At 42.3% G+C, this 24766-nt stretch overlaps 1 protein-coding gene across 5 annotated transcripts in view; it reads left to right on the top strand.

The window, feature by feature from the left end:
* The window catches only part of KIAA1328 (KIAA1328 ortholog), a 689482-nt gene that overhangs the window by 18442 nt on the left and 646274 nt on the right, over nt 1-24766 (top strand). For all 5 annotated transcript variants that reach the window (XM_029581051.1, XM_029581069.1, XM_029581077.1 and 2 more), the window contains 2 exons: nt 4149-4288; nt 10742-10839. In XM_029581051.1, coding sequence (XP_029436911.1) covers nt 4149-4288; nt 10742-10839 — 238 coding nt within the window. The remainder of the gene's footprint in view (nt 1-4148; nt 4289-10741; nt 10840-24766) is intronic.

The raw sequence follows: 24766 nt of genomic DNA, 5'->3' as shown, positions 1-24766 counted from the left end.
CCTTAAGGGAAGCTTAGAAAGGATCCTTACACGTCCCGCCAATCAAAGTGGTGCACCAATCAAATATTAGAGACCGGGCATTCTCAACAATAGGTCCCTCCATCTGGAACACCATGCCACCGGACCTCAGGCAGGAAACCTGTCTCATAACTTTTAAAAAGAAACTCAAGACATGGCTTTTCTGTCGAGCCTTTCCCTGTTCCTAAGCTGATAGCTTGACTTAGAACTGTTCCCACTCTACTGTGATCAACCAAACACTAAGTACTCATATGTTATAATGAGGTGGGTTCCTTTGCCTCCCTCCCACACCATCTTCTGTATATAGTTAATTATCTCTGCTCTCCCCTCTTTATTTCCTACCCCCAGTTTTTTTACACCCCTGTTACAATGTAACTTTTACTTCTTCAATCTGTGTCTCTTGTTTTTTGGTTACAGTTAACCGCTTTGTTCGATGTAAACCGAGTTGATTTGATTTTTATCAAGAAAGTCGGTATATAAAAGCCTTAAATAAATAAATAAATAAATAAATAAATAAATAGAGAGGGTGGAGCGAGGGGCGAGAAGAGGCACGAACGCAACACCTCACTCGTTGTATTCCTTTCCAGATCATTTATATATATTGAAAAGCACCGGTCCAAGTACAGATCCCTGAGGCACTCCACTGTTTACCCTTTTCCACTGAGAAAATTGACCTTTTAATCGTACTCTCTGTTTCCTGTATTTTAGCCAGTTTGTAATCCACGAAAAGACATCGCCTCCTATCCCATGACTTTTTAGTTTTCTTAGAAGCCTTTCATGAGGGACTTTGTCAAACGCCTTCTGAAAATCCAAATGCACTTCATCTACCGGTTCACCTTTATCCACATGTTTATTAACCCCTTCAAAAAACTGAAGCAGATTTGTGAGGCAAGACTTCCCTTGGGTAAATCCATGTTGACTGTGTCCCATTAAATCATGTCTTTCTATATGCTCTACGATTTTGATCTTGAGAATAGTTTCCACTATTTATTTTTCTCGGCACTGAAGTCAGGCTCACTGGTCTATAGTTACCCGGATCGCCCCTGGAGCCTTTTTAAAATATTGGGGTTACATTCTACCTTTGCATTCAACCCCCTTAACCTGTGAGCCAATGAAAACACCAAGGTAAAAATAGTACAGCTTTGATTATTTCAAAGCAAGGGCTAACAGTAAAAGAAGTACACAACAAGGTTAACCATAGATATAAATACACAATACAAATGTTTTTCAATGATAATCTGTTCTTAGAGCAATAAACTATAAATACTGTCAATTTTACATTTATTGATACCAAGACCTTATGTACCTTTTACATTATTGGTGAGTTCGCTATAACCCTTGAGGGTGTATATTTGTGCTATTACTGAGCCCCTTAATAAACATGCATAAACATCTACAATCTTCCCAGACCCTCTGAAGGAAGTTGCTGTAAAATATATCTACACACACACACACATAGTAATATGAATATTGGTTTTAACTAGCTAGCAATATATAGATACTCCACAAATTGTTATGCAAATATATAAGAATATCTCAAGCTATATCACAGAATCATTTTTAAATATACAAAAAAGATTTTTATTACAAAATATCAACAAATCATGACACATATCAAGGCCTTTTTTTTTTTAAACCACAACATTGTATTATTAAATTACTACCCACACCATATGTACAATGAGCTCATCACATTACTCACTCATCCATCATCTAAAATGACATATGTCAAATCCCATACCACTGTAGTCACATTTCTCCGAGGACAAGCAGGATGGTAGTCCTCAACTTAGTCCCCTTGCCCAGGCCCGCCCCCCCCCCCCCCCCTGCTCAGAAATGAATCTTCCCCAGTCCTCTGTCAACCACCCCTGTGGGTCCCCTTGTAAAGTAACTGTACATATTTAATCCTCTATGCCACCCCATCTCTCTTTCTATCTTCTCCAAATCACTTGTTAAATGTTATTTCTCAGAGTTACTATGTAAATTAACCTTTCAAAGTTACTATGTAAATTTATCTTTCTAAATTATTATTTAAGTTACAATGTAAAATAAGCAGCTTCTGCCTTATTTCTGTTCAGTTACATGTAAACCAATGTGATATCTCGATCGAATGTCGGTATATAAAAACAAACAAATAATAAATTAATAATAATAACATGGGTGACACAATCAGATGGAGCCCCGACGTGGAAAATGTATATCAAAGTTTCCAGAACTTTTTATTGGCATACTGAGTATGCCCAGCATGCCCTATACCATGCATCCATGTGGGGTCCCTCTCCAGTCTCTCTCTTTCCACGGAACTGTAAGCATCGCATTGTGAGTGAGCTCACTTTGACTTTCTTTTTGGCCTTTTGGAAAACTTCTCTTTTCTCAAATTTCTCACTTCCACAGGGTTTTTTCTTCGTGGCATTTGATGACGGGTCCCTCTCAGTGCTTCCCCGTAGTGTTCCTAGTCAGGGTTTTCGACACGTTTGGTAAGTTATCTTTTGCAGTCTATTCTCCTGCGGGGGTGGAGCTTCAGTGCCCCAAAGCCATCAATTTAGATTTGGCAGCTCTTTTATTTCTTCCCATCATGGCCAAGTGTAATTTTCAGTAATGCCCCTGGTGCCTGCAGACCATGCCCTCCAGCACTGCACACCAATTGGCAGAGGCAGCAGCAGCACTTCAGACTGTGGGGCATGGTGGAAGGGGCGGCACTTTTTCTTGAACTTTTCTGTTTTTTAGAAATTTATTCAAAGCCCTTAGGATGGGGCAGAGAGCTTGTATTCTCTTTGGAATCAGAAAATACCTGGAGTAGAATCTCCACCCTCTTTGCCCTGATGGAACAGGCTTGACTGCTCTGGCCATTAAGAGGGAGGAGAGCTCAGCTAACAGTACCTCCTGATTCGCTACCGGCCCCCAAAATGAGCTCAGAGGGCAATTTGACAGGACACTCAATAATTCAGTTGATACCCTTGATGGAGGATGGAGAAAACCTACTGGTCCGAGGCTATACTGAGCCACTGGCTTGAAAAGGAACGCAGCCTGCTCCCAACTGGAGGGTCCAGAGTCCCGGGTATGGGTGACTAGTCTACGCTCCCTACAACCAAGTCATAACCCAACCCCTGGAGTTGACTGAGGTTGGGCCTTGTGGGCTCTCTGCTGCCTGGGACAGCCATGGGAGTAAGGGGGCGAAGAACAGTACTTCCTCTGTCCCATTCTCGCCAGCCTTCTAGAAGAGGAAATCGGGTCCAAAGTGCTGGCGGATAGTTGTTGGAGGGTCTCATCGTGGCCCCAGAGCTGGGCCACCGCATCCCTCACCCTATCTCTGAAGAATCTATCTACCCCTTGGGATCCCACCGGGTACTTGTGGTCTGGATTGGCCGCTTTTGGAAACCAGGATACTGGGCTTGATGGATCCTTGGTCTGACCCAGTATGGCAAGTTTTATGTTCTTATGTAACTTGGAAAGAGCTCAAATTGTTCTGCCAAGAAGAAAGGGCAAACATTGCATTATCCCACTGTAAGATTGGTAGACCATTATCCTAACTGACTCATGGCTGTTATGGCTGTAAAAGGGGATTCCATCAAATGTTCAGTCAAGGAGTGTAAAGACATGTAATCAAGACTTTGTACAAAATTCTTACTTACTTTTGGAATACATCTATAATTGTTCTATCATAAAAATGTGGCATACATTGTATAGATCGGTGGATCAAACTCCTACTTTGATGCATTGCAGTTGCTATTTTTTAGAAGTAGAATGTGAATATGCAAGGGTGTGAAGACTTTTACAAGGTGCTGCAGTCTGGTGTTCAAGGGCCGGTTATAGATCTCTTCCCCTGGGGTGTATGAGCAGGGCCACTCATGCTGCCATGGGCCTCACTTCCTTGTGCTCTGTGGGACCTTTTATTTTCTGCATAAAGGTATGGAGTAATTGTTCAAAGAGCAAGATATGCGCACTATATTTAAAAGAAATTCAAGTGGCAAAGCTGTGTAATGCTATTTTGAAGCACTGTAAGCTTCAAATAATTGACTGCTTTGAATGTATAGTATTTGTGGACTGCTGTTAGGTGGAGTTTTGACAGAACAGAAATATAAATACTGGTATATGTATTCATAAAATCATGTTTAATTTACATTCTCTAGGGCTTTCCAGAGAAGGAAATCTAAGATCAGGGGTCAAGCTTAAGTGTCAGAAAACCCGGTATAGTAAGCTGATGCCTATGACAGCCACATCTGTACCAATGGATTTCCCCATGGGTCAAGAAGCATCCGCAAGACAGCAGGTAATCTGGCATATTTTAAACGGAATGCTTTTGGATGGGAAAGTGTTGGACAGGATGAATTTGAATTTTTGTCGTATGCAGTTCAAGTACAACCCTGATAGTTCTAATTCCTTTACCTTAAGGTAGTTGTTTATACAAAATGATCACACTCTCACACACACACACACACACACACACAAGTTCATTCTATATGTGATTCTTTGCGAGACCATTCTGAACATGGCTGTTCTCAAGGGTGCAGGAAAATTGGAAGACTACAGTTTAAAATACTTTTAAACTGTCAAATTGGAATTAACATGTTTAAATGATACAGACGGGATATTATTTGCTATCTGGATTTATCAAACTGGCTATATTTTTCTTTGATTGCTATTTTCATATTTACATTTTTGATCATACATATTAGCATTATCACTTCATTAATTCTTTGTTGGTAAGGAGTTTTCTTTTTGTATTTGGTTTTAGGCTATCTGGCGGGTTTTATTTTTTGTTTTGACTCTGCAGGTACTTCCTGTTTCTTCGTGTTTCCACCTCAATGGGACCTGACATCTAGTTTAGTACAGTGCCATCAGCTTTCTTTCATAATTACCAGGGGTTCCCCACCCTATGTTTTAACCATTCCTCATCTAGCCCATCCACTGCAGTGACAGCCAGGTATGTGTGACCCAGACTGCCCCCTGTCAGAGATGAGAAGCTGGGCTTCCTTGAACCATGGCTGTCCCAGATCTGGTCTGGTGCTTCTTCTGAAACCTGAAAGATTGCACTCTGAGTCTGGCCACTGCGTGTTATTGTTAGATTGTGCTAGGACTCCTGGAGCACCCTGTCCTGTGATGTGCTGTAATTTTTGCCTCTGTAGTATCCACAGCTGGGGTGGTTTGTGTAGCTGAAGCCCGGCTTAGGATGTAATGTTAGGTCTTCTCATTGAGACATCAAGCCAATCCCTGCTGTATGGGTGTATTCTCTCCCTCCCTACCCCCCTCCCTGTCTTCTAGACCCAAAGACTGATGGGTTTCCTTCTTGGCAAATTCATATCTGTGCAGTTGGATGGTTAGCTCCTAGTTCTGACAATTTGCTTCTCTGTAGTCCAGAGCATTTTCCATCCTTTTACCTTTGTTCTTTTCTCTCTTTACTATCACCTCCTGTATTGCAAAACCTAAGAGTAGAAGTGGGTGACATCGTCACTTCCATAATATAACATTGATTTCAGCTGAGTAGAGATGATTTCAAAGATCCAGGCTTGCAGTAGCACAGAAGAGAACAGTAGGGTTGACTGCTGAGCAGTGCAGGAACTCAAGAGCTGCCCAAAATTTTTCCTAGAACTTATAACTTTTGCTTCACTCACATCCACTGGAAATACTGAGAGGACCCATTATCAGATTTCAGTGGGCACAAACTAATGGATGGTGCATTACACAAAATATAATCGCATCCTTTTGTGAAAGCAAGATCAATCTGAACCTGTCCTTCTGCTGCAGAGAGATCTCCTTTTTTTTTTTTTTTTTTTTTTTAAATTAAGACTAATAACTTCATTTCTGAAATTCAAAGCATTTGTATTTACATTCTGTCCCCATGCGTTGGAGGCTCAGGTTGTGTGTTTTAGAGTAGACTGCAGGGCAGGTGGCATATTCTCCAGTGCAGAGAGACTTCACTATCTATTGCTGCAGTGGAAACGTGTGTTGTTTTTTGTGTCCATGAAACAAAAATAGAAGATTGTTCTATGAACGGGAGATTAAAAACTTATTATGTGTTTATATTTATAGATGAGCAACCAGCATCATGAGAATGCAGAAAAGAGGCCTGCCCTAAGATTCAAATACGTATATAAACCCTTCCCTTCCCCGTCATTTTGTAGACTGAATGAAGGGACCACACTTCCCAGGATGCTATTAATGTCCCAAACAGATTTCTGATTTTCTCTGTCATAGCATCACATAAGTAGCAAGGAAGAGGTATCGCCCTCTGAGGCCCTTAATGGAGTAGTGGGGATGCTTAACACAGTCATTCAAATTCACCCATGTCTCACTCACTGACCATTAGTTATTCACTGTAGAAGAATTCAGTAGGCTGTAAGGGACCCTGTAGTGGTATTCAACAAAAAGAAAAGAATTTAATTCAACTTGAAATGATTGCAAAAGTCATAAACAACAGAAGAAGGATGACTACTCCCAAGACAACAATCGCTGTCCATGGTGCACTTTATCCCAGATCCCTTCCCGAGGTCTGAATCAGTGACCAGTACTCCTGTCCCGTAAAGGGTGGGATGATTCTCTTCTATAACAATCATAAGCCAATTGGAAAACTAGCAAAAGGAAAAAAACCCTCTTTAGCTTCAAAACTGGAATCAAAAACCTTCTTCTAATCCATCAATCTCTGACCCTACTGTTATCTGAGTGCAGGGGCAAGCAACTGGAACTACCAGCCCTTCCAGCAAGGGTGTGTTTGATCCCCCTGTCAGGAAACTGGTCAAGAATCAAAATCCCAAAGTCTCAAACTCTTCCACTGGTGAGCAGATAGGCCTACCAAAAACACCACCTCAAAGAATCCCTCCTCTCCAATCCCCAACCTAAGAGGAAAAAACAATCTCCTTGAGCAGGCACTGGGATCGTAGTGCATTTTGAGAATGCACAGATCATCACATCCACTTTGGGGAAACATAGAAGTTCCTTAGCCGTGGGTTCCAGTGGGTATAGGGCTTCTAGTGTTCGCCCCCCTTTGAAAGTGGCCTCTGGAGCATTCCATTCCAGGTCAATCAGTTCCTTGATGGGCTCCAACATAGGAAAATAGCATGAGGCCTTATGGAGGAACACCAACATGGGATTCTTCTTTGATTCTGATGTAGGTTCCGTGCCTGGAAGACCCAGTGTCTTCATAGTCTGGGACACAAGGGCTGGTAATTCGTCCTTGTGGAAGAATCAGAGCATGGTCTGGTATGGCTCCATCCCTGTAGGAATGTCTCCTTCTTCCAGGGAGTCAGTTTCCTCTTCTGAGGTGTCTGTATCCTCATCAGGAATGCTCTTGGTTAGGAGAGGCAGGGTTTGAATTAGGTGGGTAGTAGGGGCTGGTTGTGCCTGGACAAAGGTTTGCAGACCTTTAAAAAATTCCACCCAGGAGAAGGTTCCTGGGTCCATGTTGATCCCAGGGGGGATTGTAGAGGTTGCCCTGGAGGAATTTTCCTGTGGGGGCGCAGAGTTTCCCAGAACTTCTCAATTCGTCTCCAGCTACCGACACAGGTTTGGGAGCAGCTTCAATGGTGGCTACAGGAAAAACACCTAAGCAGAGGCTTAAACCTATCTGCACCAAAGTGGATCTTGCTCACCACGGATGCAAACCTGCGAGGGTGGGGAGCCCACTGTCAGGAACTGATGGCCCAGGGACAATGGAACAAGGAAGAGGCGGGATGGAACAGAAACTGCCTGGAAGCTTGAGCAGTCAGACTAGTCTGCCTACGATTCAGCCACAGACTCCGAGGCAGGGCCGTCAGAGTCATGTCAGACAATACAATGACCGTTGACTACATCAACCGACAGGGAGGAACCAAGAGCCAGCAGGTGTCTCTAGAAATAGACCTCCTCATGGAGTGGGCGGAAATAAATCTACAAGGGATTTCAGCCTCCCACATAGCGGGAAAAGACAATTTCTCTGAGGACTACCTCAGCAGAGAAAGCCTAGACTCAGGGGAATGGTCGCTGGTGGACACAGCCTTCCAGCTGATAGTAAATTGATGGGGTCTCCCAGCCATGGACCTACTAGCAACTTGTCACAATGCCCGGGTCCTCAGATTCTTCAGCCGCAGACAAGAACCACAATCTCAAGGAATCGACGCTCTCATCAAGAACTGACCAGAGGAAAGCCTCCTGTATGCCTTCCCACCCTTGCCACTACTGGGCAGGGTCATCCACAGGATAGAACACCACAGGGGACTAGTCCTACTAGTCGCCCCGGATTGGCCAAGAAGACCATGGTACGCGGACATGCGAAGACCATTGGCGGGGAATCCTCTACGTCTGCTGCCATCCAGGGACCTTCTTCATCAGGGACCGATCTCCCTCGAAGACCCGGCTCGATTCGCTCTTATGGGTATGGCCCTTGAGAGGACTAGCCTAAAGAAGTGCGGCTACTCAAAAGCCGTGATTGACACCCTGCTTCGGGCACGCAAGTTCTCCACATCTCTGTCTTGCATACGGACCTGGAGAGTATTCGAAGCTTGGTGTGAAGACCATGGTCTCCTCCCGAGGACAGCCAAGATTCTCATGATCCTAGAATTCCTACAGGATGGCATGTAGAAGGGGTTGTCCCTCAATTCCCTCAAGGTTCAAGTTGCAGCACTGGCCTGTTTCAGGTCCGATGTGGACGCCATCAGACTACCAACTCATCCTGATGTGTCCCGCTTCCTGAAAGGAGTCAAACAACTCCGACCACCACTAAAGTGGCCAGTTCCTCTATGGAACCTCAACCTAGTACTAGACTTCCTAGCAGGGGAATCCTTCAGACCAACAAGCGCTCTGTCTCTACATCTCTTGACCTTAAAGACAGTGTTCTTGATCGCAATATGCTCAGCCAGGCGCATCTCCGAATTTCAAGCATTGTGCTGTTGGGAACCGTTCCTCAGGTTCACCCCGGGCACCATACAGCTACGTACGGTACCATCCTTCCTTCCGAAAGTGGTTTCCCAGATCCACATGAACCAGACCATATCCTTACCATCACCAGATGAGCACAGGGATTCGGAAGACTCATACCTCCTCCGCCAACTGAATGTCGGCAGAATCCTAGTCCGATACCTGAAGAGATCAGAATCCTTGCGCAAAACTGACCACCTGTTCGTTCTTCACAGCGGGAAGAAACAAGGGGAAGCGGCATCGCGGGCCACCATAGCCTGCTGGATCAAAGAAGTAATTAATGCTGCCTACATAGAGGCAGGAAAACCATTACCTCTACAGGTCAAGGCGCATTCTGCAAGGGCCCAGGCAGTCTCCTGGGCTGAAACCAAGCTGCTGTCTCCAGCTGAGATCTGTCGGGCGGCGACATGATCCTCCCTACACACCTTCTCCAGGTTTTACCGCTTGGATGTTCAGGCCAGGGAGGATACAGCTTTCGCAAGGGTGGCACTAAGTGGGCCATGGGCAACCTCCCACCCGGTAGGGGAGTAGCTTTTTTGTACATCTCATTGGTCCTGAGTCCATCTGTCTACATGCTAGGAAATGGAAAAATTACTTACCTGATAATTTCGTTTTCCTTAGTGTAGACAGATGGACTCAGCATCCCGCCCACAGCTGCTCCAGAAATCGAGAACCTCGGATATCAAATCTTGAGACTGAGCATGTATGGGTAAGCCACGGCCTATCCCTAGTTCAAGACACCTGCAGTTGCCCAGGTGTCGGCGTTTATTGTTTGAGTGCACTGGTGCTCTCCAGTCCAAAGTTGAATCAGTTCAAGTTTAATCAAGTGTAATCAAGTATTAAGCAACATATATCCACACTGGCTTTTCGAAGAGAATACTGAAGAGCTAAGCATCCTGCAAGGGGTTTATGTAGGCTGATGTCAGCTTTGAAATCTGTCTCCGTCTCCCATCTGCTATCAGGAGAGCACAATACCCATTGGTTCTGAGTCCATCTGTCTACCCTAAGGAAAACTAAATTATCAGGTAAGTAATTTCTCCATTATACTGCGTGATCTCTTTTGCTTCAAGGGCTCCCCCTGTTCTAGGCGAAACAAGACCTTGTTGGGGACTTTACAACAATATCCAGGAAATTTGATTACTGTCAAGGGATGTCTCACCAGACATAGGATTTCTCGCAAGGTTTCTCTCACTGCATTGTTTGCAGGTGCTATGAGTAAAACAAATGTATGTGAATTTGCATAATTGATACATAATTATGCAAACAACCTTTCTATGAATTATCTGTTTAGAGGATGAGTGGTAGCAGAGCTTTTTGTTGTATCATACTGTTCATCAGCTATGATACATCATATTTTGTTACTTACTAGCTATTTGTTGTAACAGTATGCAAAGCCATTTCATTGTGTTAGATTCATTGTTGAACTTTTGCATTTTAACGCATCATTGATACATTTGATTTCTACGCATCACTGGTTGAATACCATAGGTATTTAAGCCAAGAATTGTTTGACATTGATACAAAACTCATTGTGATTCAGAATTGTACTCTTTTAAATATATTCACTTATTTTATTGATTGAAATGAGTTAATAAAGTAATTTTTTAATTTTTTAATTTTGCCTATGCACTCAATACATTAGTGGTTTTCTTCCCTTACTGGGAGCTTTTTGGTGTACTTATCGAGCACTTCACACTTACATATATTGCCTAAATTCTCTTAATTACTATATATATATATATATATATATATATATACACATATACATATATAATTTTTGTTTCTCATGTGATTAAGATAAGTCTTAACCTAAAAATGAATTACATTTTTTTAGGTTATTCATGAAGTAGCAGAATCAAAAAGTGCATCCTTGAAAGATTTATGTCCAGAAGATAAGAGGCGGATTGCAAACTTAATTAAAGAACTTGCCAGGTAAGATCACGCTTCCTTTAATATGTTGTGAGAAAATAACTTACTGACTGTACTTGAAGTGAAAATGAAAGTTTATTGACTTCAGAAGTAACTATTGACCATAGTGAAGCTGAAAGAGCCATGACCGTGGAATTCTAACAAACACAAGGGGTCAGTTGTAGATGATTGTGAAATAATTTTCTAATTCAAGACTGTCATATATTGTGTTCTTGGGTACAATCTGCTGACCCCTTTGGGCTTGATTCCCAATACCTCCCTCCACTGTCCTTGTTTCTATGTTTTAGAAAGCAAAAATATGACAGAAAAAGATCATAAAGCCTATCTAGTCTGCCCATCCACACCAACTATTCATTTTAACAATCCCTACCACTCCCTCCTACACCCCCTGTGTTTATCCCATGCTTTCTTGAATTTAAATAATGTCCTCATCTCGTCTGGGAGGTATTCCATGCACCCACTACCCTTTCTGAAAAGAAATATTTCCTTAGGTTATTCTTTCTTCATGAACCCATGATCCCTTGTTCTAGAGCCTCCTTCCTTTGAAAGAGATTTGCCTCTTGTGCATGGAAACCTTAGAGGTGTTTAAATGTTTCTATCATTTCTCCCCATCCCTGCTTCTTGAAGGGTATAACATGTTTAGATCTTTAAATCTGCTACTGTAGGCTTTATTAAAAACGTTTTGTCACTATATCTGATATTCTAAGTGGCTTTCAATGGTAATAGTCCTAAATAAACCACATAAAAATAGTGCTTTTCAAGCTGATCAAGCTCAGTTTACTCTGCAAATAAGGCTACAGGCTTACTGACCTTACCAGCATTTCGCCAGGTTTGGGAAGAAGAAAAAAATACTCTTCTGCTCTTATGAACTTTAAATGCTTCGTTGAATAAATGTTTTCAAGGCTTTTGGAAAGGTTTTAAAATATGGCTCCTTCCGAAGAGTGTCTGGTTAGTTCCATAACAAAGGGCCTGCTATGGCAGATATCCTTTCACGTGATTCTGTCAGTTTCACTGAACGCTCTGTGGACCTCAAATTCCTTTGAGTCTTATAGATATTCAGCAATAAACTGATATGCTGTAGGGTCTCACCATTCATGGGTTTATGAATTAATGTCAAGATGTTAAATGTTATTCTCCATTTGATCGGTAACCAATGCAGCGAGAAAAAGCATTGGTGTAAGACATCAAAATGACTTAATCCTATTTTAACTTGCTTGACCCACTAGTGCTTCATATACCTAGCTGCCTCTACAGAGGGGATGACCCCGGAAGGGGCTGAGACGGTCTCAGGAAATTCATTTATTTAACCCTGGCAGGGTTAGGCAGTGTGGGAATGAAGGAGAGTTTTCACAGAGAATATGTATCGTGGTGCTGTCTCTAGTGTATGGGGGGAGGTGGGTGGGTGGAAGGGAAATGCCTGGGAACGAGCTGGACCTGTAGTTAGACTCCCAGACTCTGTTGAACGATCTGTGTTGAAGACTGTAGCCAAACGTTTGTGTATGTCTGGAAGTTATAATATTGTTATATGTAATTTTCTGTTCGTTTCTCAATAAAAATATAAATTAAAATAAAAACGACTTAATCCTGTAAGGACTCATGTGACTGAGCTCTGGATTATTTGTAAAGTTTTCAGAGTGGATTCAGGGAGACTTAAATAGATTACATTGTAGTAGGCCAGGCCTGTTAGGATGAGAGCCTGGAGAACTGTATGAAAATCGTTTTGATTCAGATATGGCTTGAATTTACATGTCATTTGAAGCTTTCAAAACAAGTTTGCACTACAGCCCTCATATGAGCCTTGAAGGATAGGCCAGAGTCAAATATAACACCCATATTCCGTACTTTGCTGAATTGGTAGCCTGCATCCCTCAAACTGAAAAATGAATGAAAGGTGAAGAAAACAATCTGCTAATTCTAATTAGCTCAATCTTCTTGAGATTTAAGGCATGTTCACCTAACACATGAAGCTAGGAAATATATATATCAGCAAAGGATTAGATTAATCGTATACCAGATTATAACAGCATAATGAGCAGATAATGAACAAGTACAAAAGAAAAAAAAATCCAATTTTCTCCAAGGAGAAGCAGGATGGTAGTCTTCACACATGGGTGACATCCTTGGATGGTGCCCGGCATGGAACTTTGATCTCAAAGAATCTAGAACTTTCAAACTGAGCATGTGTATCTATATGAGATAAGAGGTAAAAGAGTGAGATGGGAGAAGCAACAATCAAAAATACCCAACATGCAATAACATACTTGTTTCCTGGAGAAGGCGTATCACTGCTTCTGACTGGAAGTTGCTCTCAGTTCCTCGTGGGATCCGAGAGCCGGTCGAGGGTTAGTGCTCTCCTTAGGTCATCCTGAGGCACATCAGGTCTATTTTGCGAGGAAGTCTTTCCAAAGTAGCTCCCCGTTGAAGACTGGGGGATATGCCCATCCAGGAGTCACCTTTGATACCTGCTGAGCTCAATGGGCGTTTTTTTTAATAAGGACCACTATTGCCAGTCATTCTTGCCTGCAGGACCCTACCTCAGTGAGGAGGATTCTAATCCATCTAATTGGTGAGTATGCCTTTCAACCTATCCCCATATGCATGGGTTAGGGAGTTGGGGGATGAGGGACCCCGCAACAGAGGTGCTGCTCTTTGGTTGCAGTGGCTTGCAAGCCATACTTCCCCATTTTAGGGATAACCCTGTCTGCAGACAGGGGAGCCCTGGTTCATGCAATGATTGTTCTATTTACTGGATCGTGTGCTTCCTTGGGGAAAGTATATGCTGGCATGGCTGAGGTATTAATAGCTAAACCAGGTTTGGGGCAATCTGTTCCGAGATTGCCCTTGCCCTCCCCTGGTATCCTTAGAGTTTCCAGGCTGATGAAGAAATCCTGTTCGACAGGGATTTGCACTGTGGCACCCTGGCTTCCTGTGGAAGCCAGGGTGCCACAGTGCAAATCCCAGGTGGAGTATTTTTGGATTTCTTCCCTGTGGAATTCACTCTCAGTTCCAAGAAGGTTGAGGGCTCTATCTTGGTGGGTAACTCCCTACTTGAGTCGACAGTGAGTTGTTCACTTGGGGTTGTTATACAACCTAGCGACTTTTGCTTACCCTGGGGAGTCCAGTGGTCTGTCTTTTTGTGTTCTTCACTCCTTCTGACTTCCAGTTGGAATTTCAGGGGGTGGGGGAGGAATCTAAGACATTCGTGGTAAACCTTATTGTATACCTGGTATACCTGCAGGGAAGGATACACCACTTTCTGCCCTGCCCTTGACAGGGTGCAGTGTGGGTGAGCTTCAGGCCTAACGTATTTCCCAGCTTGGGGGTTTGGGCTAGCAATCCGATTCAAGGATTACCTTTCATCCCTTGATCAGCAGGACAGCATCAAGCGTTTCAGCTATGTCTGGTGCTTTGGCACGTTAGGGTCTGTTATTGTTGATAATTCTTCCAAGCGTTGCTTGGATTTTCTGCCCATTAGCCAAACATGGGCACACTTCTGCAGAGACATTCTGTCCTTTGGATGTCAGTGGACTGCAGTTTCTTTCTGAGGAGTTATCGAACCCCAGTTGGTTTTTCATTTGTAACTCTGAAGAAAACTGTGCAGTCTTCGTCCAAGAGTCCTTCTCTTTGTTACATCTCTAGATTTTTCCGGTATCCAGGAGGTTCTAGACCTATTGTCGTCAGGGTTTACTAATCCAATACTCTGCTTGTAATGTTTTTTGTAATGCGGAGTATGTTTTCTTGTTTTCGTTTCACTAGTCTCCTGTTACTATTCTCTCCTTTATGTTTGATTCAATCTGCTAATTTATCTGTTCTCCATCTACACCTGCTATCCCTATTGGCAATATTTGTGACTTGACATTAACTATTGGAATAGGCCTGTAGCAGGTTAATTGCATATTTTGCTCTCCTGTATCGTTATTGAATTAGAATATGCATTTGTTATTAATAGTTAAAGTAGTTATATTAGGCACTCCTGAATTCCGTTATTTATGTAAAGCCGGTTGCTGTCATTTGTTTACTTCCTGTATAGCCTGTTGTATGTAAAGCCTGTTGCTAATTTATTGTTTACTGTAAACCGAGGTGATGTATATTTTTACATGCCGCGGTATATAAAAATCACTAAATAAATAAATAAATGTTTGTTGTTGGCACTCACATCACTTCTCTGCCTTAAGCACCTCTGCTATGCATCAGAGTTTTATGTCTGTCATTTCTATGATTTTCTCTTTGTAGAACTCAACTCTTTTTTCCTCCTAGTTCCCTTTGTGGGTCGGCTGCCTCACAGGCAAAAGGGAGAGAGGTGGTGCTTTCAGCACGGTGCAATTTCCCGCTTTGTCCTGCTTGGATAGCCTATAGCTTGGGATTCACCTTTGTGTGAGGACTACTATCCTGCTTGTCTTCGGAGAAAGCAGAGTTGCTTACCTGTAGCAGGTATTCTCAGAGGACAGCAGGATGTTAGCCCTCACGAAACCCACCTGCCTCCCCTGGAAGTTGGTTTCTCCATGTATTAGCTATATTATGGACTGAGGGACTCTGCCTAAGGGTCAGGGTGATGACTGTAGCTGCACAGCTCAGAAGGACATGTTTGAAAATTCTAGATTCTTAGAGATCAAAGTTCTGTGTCATACTCCATCCAAAGATGTCACCCATGTGTGAGGACTAACATACTGCTGTCCTCAGAGAACACCTGCTACAGGTAAGTGACTCTGCTTTCTCCCATGAGTACCCAAAAACACTATTATATCTCTGCTATCATAATCTCAAAATAAAAAGGAACTAATACACCCATAACAAACCCAAGTGCCAGCCAGAGACCTCTTAGGAAATTTCAAAGCCATGGGATAGGAGGCAATATTCTATTGTGGATTGGTAACTGGTGAAATTGATGATCAATTTTCCAAATGGAGAGTTTCCATTAGATCACCCTGTGAGAGTGGTTGATGTGATGACTCTTTCCTGGTTTCATCTGGGAGTGGCTTACATGAAGGTAATCTCCTTGAATTGATTACAAGTGTGTGGACATGCCCTTCGTAGAGTCCTTCAGAATAGATGCTACAAACTTAAAGCCCTTATGTGCAGGGACCAGGTTTTATTACAAGCATGACAGATCCTTGCCGAGAAGTGAATGGCTGACCTTTGCATGGAAAGCCAGCTGAAGTGGAGACAGATCAGGAAAAGGGCCTCTCTCTTGTCGCCTTCTTATCTTTCAATCTCTAGAACTCAATTCAATTTATTCAACTTAATAGTCTGCTTGTAAAAGGTTTATCCGTGCAGTTCACAGTAAAAAAATAACCAAAAAATACAAACAGTTTAAGTAACAAAGTAATTCAACTTTAATGGAACACAATAAAATAGCAAAATATGCAAACAAAAAAATAACATGAAAAGCAAACAAAACAATACCAAAGCAATTGATGCTAACGATATAAAAACAGTTATCCAAGGCCAAAGACAAAAACACAAATGTTGAACAGATTGAAAAGCAAACCACAATGCCTGACATGAAAACTTAACCTGGGACAGTATAAAGGCAGTGCTTTTTACTACGTTGGCCACCTTTACTGATCAGTCTTGCACTTGGAACCACATGGTGCCTCATAATTTCGGGACCTACTGGCCCTGTGTGCTCAAACCACTAGACTGATCCCAGCCAGAAGAAGAATTTATTGCAGGTATGAAACACCTCTCTCTTCTTCCTGGGGGGGAGGATAGACAATGTTGGCAGGAACTGCAGGCGGGTGGCTCTTCCTTTGGTTGAACTCCAACAGATCGGTAAAGTGCCCTATCCTTAAATGCTATTTCCATTAGAAAACATGATGCAATTGGGCCCTTTTTTACGTGAGGCAGATGGGGCTTCATTCTTGGCTTGCTGTCCAGTGTTGAAAACCACTGTGATCTGTCATGTCATGGAAGCATTGGAGGGATTGACTACTGCATCTTCTTAGTAAGTGGAAGATGTCCTTTACTATTTGAGGAGCCAGTCTTTTATGGGGAAGAGAGCTGTTATTCAGTTAAGAAGATAGAGTGTAAACATGGGAACGGTGTAGCATGTAACATAATAACCTAGTTCGTGAAACAAAAAGGAAGTGTACTAATGTAGCTCACATAAGATACCAAATTAAGCCCAGAGCTGCAAAACTATTATTGTTAAACTCACCAGCAAGATCATATAAATGTAAAATATGGGTGTCAGCAAGCCAAAACACATGACACCTTAGAAGATCTTCTCGATCATGCACCCCAAGTATGTCTGTTTTTCAGGTTTCTTTTTTTTTTTTTTTTATAAATAAAACGAATTTTCTTAATATTGTTTAAATCACAAACCACATGCTCAAAATGTAAATCCATCTGAAAGTTGAAGTTTTGTTAGCAAACCACTGCTTTGGGGGCTAAACATAATGACAATTACTTAGCTTAAGCGGTGTTCAACATGGATGCTGGCATCTCACCCAGTTTTTTCACATAGTAACATAGTACATGTTGGCAGAAAAAGATTCAAGCAATCCAACCAGTTTGACCAGCCAGCCTTTATTTTTAATATTGTTAGGGTAATTATTGCTCTGTGCAGGATAACCCAGTCCACCCAGCTTATCCTTTCCTTTATGTCTATCATTTAGCCACTAGGAGTCCTCTGCATTTATTCCATGCCCTTTTGAATTCTCTTACCGGCCTTGTCCTCACTTCCTCCTCTAGGAGGGCAATCCATGCATGCCCTCCCCTTTCCGTGACGAAATACTCCCTGACATTGGTCCTGACTGGACCCCCTTGGAGCTTCATATTATGTCTCCTTGTTCTACAGCTTTCTGAAAGTAAGTGCTTTATGTTTAAGAAAGTTATGTGCACCATATACTGATAAATCAGCTGAGACATCTTCTGGCATTACAGATTTTTTGTGAATTGTAGTGAAAATGCTTACAGGCTCCATAAGGCACCTTTTCGTGATGGTTCTCCATTTTAGGTCTCAGGCTGTCACTCAAAAATCTGGCAAGGAAAGCTGTAAATGGAAATTTAAATATTACAATGCCAGGTGCCACTTTTTGCTACAGAGTTCAATTCAGGGTCTGGATTGTTTTCCTTTTCCCTTTGGTTGCCACTTCTCAGCTTCTCAAGAAAAACGAGAGAGAGAGAGAGGGAGAAACATATGTTTTAAAGAAGGGAATTGGGGGGGGGGCGGCAATTAAATACCAAAATGTATGATTTCTTACCTTTTGTTGTTACCTGGGGATGCATAAGAAACCCTGCACCCCCGGTCTAGTTCTCTGTTTATGTGGGCTTCAATAAAATAAGGGGAATGGAACAGCTCCCCTATGAGGAAAGACTAAAGAGGTTAGGACTTTTCAGCTTGGAGAAGAGATAGCCGAGGGGGGATATGATAGAGGTGTTTAAAATCATGAGAGGTCTAGAACGGGTAGATGTGAATCGGTTATTTACTCTTTTGGATAGTAGAAAGACTAGGGGGCACTCCATGAAGTTTGCATGTGGCACATTTAAAACTAATCGGAGAAAGTTCTTTTTTACTCAACGCACAATTAAACTCTGGAATTTGTTGCCAGAGGATGTGGTTAGTGCAGTTAGTATAGCTGTGTTTAAAAAAGGATTGGATAAGTTCTTGGAGGAGAAGTCCATTACCTGCTATTAAGTTCACTTGGAGAATAGCCACTGCCATTAGCAATGGTAACATGGAATAGACTTAGTTTTTGGGTACTTGCCAGGTTCTTATGGCCTAGATTGGCCACTGTTGGAAACAGGATGCTGGGCTTGATGGACTCTTGGTCTGACCCAGTATGGCATGTTCTTAACTAAACAAAGCTATAACTTTATTTATGTAACTTATACTATTAAATTGCAGAGTGGAGGAGTAGCCTAGTGGTTAGAGCAGTGAGCTGGAAACCATTGTTCAAATCTTAAGTCCTCATTTATTAAGCATTTCCCCCATAGACACAGAATGGGAGAAAAGCCTTAGTAAATCAGGCCCTTAGATTATGAGCCCTCTGGGACAGAGAAATACATACAGTACTTGGATGTAATCCGCTTTGAAGTGCCGAAAAGCAGAATATCAATTAAAAGAATGCAAATAATGATTTTGCTACAATTATTTTTTAGATATTTTTAGAAAAAGAAATGCAAACAGAATTTCCTAATTGCTCATTCCCTTTCCATAGAATTCAGACCTTTTGTTACATACAACTTTTCTTAACTAAGAAGAAAGTGGCACGAAGAAGTTTCCAAAATATGGCTGTTTTCTCAGACGCATTTTGTATATTTCTATATCCTCTATATTGGCTTTGAGGTTGGGTACAAAGAATTTTCCTACGTATATATTTTACCAAATTTGATATACAAAGAAAAAAAATACCCTATACAAAAAAAGAACAAAACTGGAGGCTTAAATCCCACACAAAGAAATCTCCTCAGGAACAATTAAAAAGTGGCCTCTAGCTCCTTCACCAATGGGTTGTGATGATGCATTAAAGGATCCCTCCCAAGCACTCCCAGAGTGACTCTCCCCTGTCCAAAGCAGCGTGCGACCTGAGCCTCTGCTCCCCGCACCCTCTCTTCTCCATTGAAGACCCCCTTTTCTCTATATTTCAAACCTATTGGACAGAATAATCGCACACATCTTCTCTGCACCACTTCCTTTCCATCAGCTACATATCTGATGGATAAAGATACTTATTATAGATACTTTTTCTTATGCACTTGTAACTTTCCTCCTCGATAGGGATCCAGTTCCTGAAGTAATCTTCTTCTCTAGGAGTATTCTTCTTCTTCCATAGCTTTAGGAGTCCATCATGCCATCTGAAAGGAAAGTTTCTACAACTTAGTCCTCTCTGTGTGTTTCTTACAAAGGACACATGATGGCCTTCCTTGTGTATGGTTCATCTTGCTTTGGGCCTTCCTAGGGCTTTGCTTTTTGAAAAATATTTTTTTAAGGCAAATATCTTTTGTAAGTGTACATCCCTGCAGCTTTTCTTTACTCCATTGTTTCCTAGGGAGCAGGCCTTTTAAATGTTTCAGAACATATTGAAATGCTGGCAAGCATTTTTGGCTTCTTGGCCTTACCTTACGATGTCATATTGTGAGCCTGCTCTGTGCTTGTCCTTTGCCCTGTTACAGATGTTGCCGATGTGAGCAGAGTGACTCTATACATCCCAAAATGATAGCGAGCCTCTCGTATATTGTCATGAAGCCGAGAATGTTTTATGTGCAGGAGAGCAGGTTCATATGTGCCTCATTATTGCTAGGTGAATGAAGATGCTGGGGGCAGGAGTGGGATGATGAATGGCTGGACGTGTTGGTATGGGTGTCGTGATTGAGATGGGAAGCCTAAAGAAAAGCAGTCCTTGAAGTGGGCTATGCAATAAGCTTATAGAATCTGGGGCATTTATGTTTGCTATATATTTGTTTAATGTAAGCTTGTAAAACTTGAGCCCTTTTGTGGTTTTTTTGGCAACTGTCCACTAAGTAATAATCTTTGTAAAACCAAAGAAAAATTCTCTAACTTTTTCTTTGAAGCTAATCTTTTTCCCCCTCTTTTTTTTCCTGTTGATTTTCATTTTACATTGTTGTTAATGAATAAATTACAGTGGCATAAAAGTTTTACAACATCATGAAAAGGTCTCTAAAACTTACTATAACCTTTGTTTTCTGTTTACTTTGCAAATTTAATCCAAGAAGTACCACTCCACATAGACAACAGCATATAAATTTTTATCACATTTGATAGCTAACAAAATTTAATAGACTGCTGCATTAAGATGTTCAGAACCTCCATAAGCTAATGAAAAGCTGTTATGCTAAAGTTTAGTCCTATAAATGTAAGAAACTAGACTGTATGCCATTAAATGCATGAATGCTTGCTTGAAAAAGTATTCCTGCTATAATAATTAATTCTCATAAGTTTTCAAATCTGGCATTATGCAAAATCTCTATATGCTATAATAAACATTATATTGTTAATAATTCTAGTATTCTTTAATAGTATTATATCAGGAGAATGTGATATATTACAGGCCCAAGTTTTTATTCTTCTCATATCTGTTCACCAGAGTCATATTTCTTTTGACTGTCCTCCAAGTCTGCTACTCTAGCCTCCAGAGATCGGACTCGTTCCCTGAGAGCCAGGAGCTCTCTGCACCGAGTGCACACATACATTCTCTCACCAGCGGGGAAAAAAAATAATACATGTGACGCTCAATGCAAAAGACTGGAAAGCCCCCCTCTTGCTGCTGGACTGTTGGCTTCATCTTAGTCTTATTGAGTTCCTAGTTAAGTTTAGGATACTAAGGGAGTTGGAATGAGAGTACTTTAAATTTACAGGTGAATTTACTAATTAATCAGCTAGTGTCCTACAAGGGGATGATTAAACTTTCAATAAGGGCTGGTACAATAGTATGATTTAGATAAGACCCTGATTGATTTTTAATGAGAAAGTGTCTCGTGCCTAAAAATCAAGGGTTTAGTGGGTGGGAAAAACAGACACTAGAATTAACTATCTCTGGCTTGCTTATTATCTCATCAAAGGAATGCAGAAAAGATTGAAGCTCTAAACTTAGAAATATTGAATGAAAAAACAATAGTTCTCTTTAGGGTCCCCCAACACGGACCCCTGTGTTTCGCCCGAAGGCTGCGTCGGGAGGGACAAAGTAAGTATTTTAGAAACTGAAACATAAAGACAGTCATGTAAACATTCGTATAAACCGGACCAAAAAACAAGGTACATGTTTGTCAATATTTAAGCCGATAAAACATACCTTTAAATGCAAAATGACATTCATACAGCTGACAAAGCAAGGAGAGCGGGCAGCGATGTCAGAACTCAGCGTTTAAAGGAAGCAGTTTTGGCGCGAGAATTCTACACCAATGAGAAGGAAGTAAAGCTAACCAATCAGGAAACAGAAAACCATGAAGAATTATAAACAAAAATAAAATGAAAGCAAAACAATATTAATGACATGGAGACATTATATAAAAGACCTGGAGACATTATATAAAATATTGCCACTCGATTTCATTGTTTAGTCCCTTTGGATGGAGACAGTCAAGTTTGAAGATCCACTTCTGCTCTCTACGAATCAGCATTCTGAGATCACCGTTAAATTAATCTTCACTCAGTTAATGGAAGGGTTTGAGATTCGCGTGCCATTAGGTGCGCACTTCCGGTCCTCCTCTACTGCAAAGGGTGCGGGACCGCTGGAAGCTGGGGCTGTGGCAGTCAATCCCTGGATCGCTTGCGGTGACCTCTGGACTCCTCTCCTAGTGGCGATCACTTCAGCTCGTAGTCAGTGAGCTTCAGGCCTTGGTCACGTACCCGCCATATACAAAGGTTTTTCATGATCGTGTGGTCCTGCGTACGCACCCCAAGTTCCTGCCTAAGTTTGTGACTGACTTTCACGTCAATCCGCCATTGTCTTGCCCACTTTCTTTCTGAGGCCTCATTCCCACCCGGGGGAACGGGCTCTTTATACTTTGGATTGCAAAAGGGCTTTGGCTTTCTATTTGGAACGCACAGCAGCTTTCAGGCAATCCACTCAGCTCTTTGTATCTTTCGACAACAACCGGCTGGGAGTTGTGGTGGGTAAACAGACTCTAATTGACTGGCGGACTGCATTGCTTTCTGCTATGCACAAATGGGCCTTCAGCTGGGAGGCCGAATCAAAGCTCACTCTGTGAGGGCCATGGCGGCGTTGGTAGCCCACCTGCGGGAGGTCCCTGTTGCCACATTTGCCAAGCAGCAACGTGGAGTTCCCTACACACGTTCGCTGCCCACTATTGTTTGGACAAGGATGGTTGACAGGATAGTGCCTTCGGTCAATCTGTCCTCTGCAATCTCTTCCAGGTTTATACCCAACTCTTCCTACCTAATACCCTAGTTTGGAACCAGGCCGTTTCTTTCTGACCAACAGCACTGCAGTAGTTGCTGTGCCTGTTGGCTCCTTGTTCGGTGACTGTTGGTCTTCGTTGTGGCTGGGAGCAGCCTGGAGCTTGGTGTACACCCATCTGTGAGGACTACCATCCTGCTTGTCCTAGGAGAAAGCGCAGTTGCTTACCTGTAACAGGTATTCTCCTAGGACAGCAGGATGTTAGTCCTCTGGAAACCCACTCGCCACCCCGCAGAGTTGAATCATCATGCGTTTTGTTTTATTTTTTCACTCGCATTTTTTGCTATGTTACGAGACTGAAGGGGGACCTCCCGTAGAGGCACGGATAGTGTGTGGCATGCTCAGTGTGCCAGTTAAAGCTTCTAGAAACTTTGACAAAAGTTTTCTGTGCTGGGCTCCATCGATGCTGTCATCCATCTGTGAGGACTAACATCCTGCTGTTCTAGGAGAACACCTGTTACAGATAAGCAACTGCGCTTTTTTCCTGATGCAGATGGCAACTAGATGCCCCAGTTTTAGAAGCAAGGATTATTGATGCAGGAGTGAAATCCTGTTCAGCCTGTACATCCAGCAGTGTTTGAGATAAGATTGCAAACATGGCACAATCTAAGGTAATGCAGGCTGTGAATTTAGTGCTATGCAGGTACTCAAAGTAAGGGAGCACATACAAGGGAAATCTCTGGGAAATCCCCTTTGTCGGGGTTTAGAATGCTTTACTTATTTCCATGTGCTCCCGGGTGCAGAAGAAGCAGATTTCCAACAGGGTAGCTGCAACTGTGAGGATAGACTGGGAGGAGCTTTTTAGTAGCTCCACTCCTTTCCACAGCTGAAATACCTTTTCTCTTTCTCTCTCAGTGACTTCTTCCTACAACACTCTGTCCTCCCCCTGGTTTGTGTGCAGGTCACACCAACCCCCCTCCCCCCAGCTTTTCCTTTCCTGATTCTCAGTCCTGTGGAAACTCTTCCCCTGCCTATGCAGCAAGCAAAAACAACTCCAGCCTGAAGCTCAGGTCTCTAGCTAGCTCCTTGATGATTGGTCAAAAGTTTCCTGCTTTTTCTCAGGCAGTCCTGTGGCTCCTCATTGGCCCCTTTTGCTTCCTGTATCTTCTCAGCTCAGTTATCAGAAGGGGAGGGGGAAGCTTCAGAGAGTAGTGAAACAGGCCCATTAGACTCCCAGCAGTTCATAGCAGTCCCCTTTAGATTTGTCCCTATTTATTGGAGTAGGGGAATGCCAGTAACTGTGAGTATCTCATTATGTGTGACTTAGAGACAGCACAACAGTTCAGTGGCACTAAGTGCTTGCGCTGCTCAACCCATGTGTTCACACCAGCTCATGGGGACAGGTACATGCATTGCAGTACTTTGTCACATAAGTTTTGTTTTTAAGTGTTTTCTTTGGTTTGTGGCCTCTCCATTATGGACTTGTTTTGTAAACTGAGGTATAGCTCTTTTTAGGTTGACCCCCATCCTGATTTGGAAGGGAAGTCAGAAAGGAAAGACAGGATCTTGTTTCAAGTCAGGTGGAACTCTGTATCAGCAGCAGCATCCCGGGTCTCGTGTATGTACTTCCTCATGTTATTTTCTGATGCTCTATTCTAAACTGTTAAAATAGTTGGCTGAAAAAGAAATAACATTTGTGTTAGCTAAACAGAAACCTTTGTTTGCTTCCTCAGCTTTGGTTCACTATAGCATGCAAAACCAGGGTTTAGCCTGGAGGGATTCTGGATACTGAGAACATGAAATGTCCTTCCTTCCCCAACACCCACACACACCCCTTCACCTTGGTTTTTGAGCGAAAAGTGACTTAACGGCTAATCTGTTTCAGCAGATAGCAAGATTTGAATCTGTATGCTGACCCGACTCTTTCATTGCGTTCAGAAATATTGTTTGGTTTCTGACTGGAAGACTGAAATTTATTTAGGAGAGAAAGCTCAGCATGGGCTTCTCCACAGAGAGAAACAATTTTAAATTGGAGGAGCAAGTACAGGAATAACTGGATGCATCTTTGTGTCTGGTAGCCTGAAGCAAATTGTTTCCCGATGGTAACT

The sequence above is a fragment of the Rhinatrema bivittatum genome, chromosome 1 (assembly GCF_901001135.1).
Source record: "Rhinatrema bivittatum chromosome 1, aRhiBiv1.1, whole genome shotgun sequence".
Classification (NCBI taxonomy): domain Eukaryota; kingdom Metazoa; phylum Chordata; class Amphibia; order Gymnophiona; family Rhinatrematidae; genus Rhinatrema; species Rhinatrema bivittatum.
This window is presented reverse-complemented; position numbering and strand designations above follow the sequence as displayed.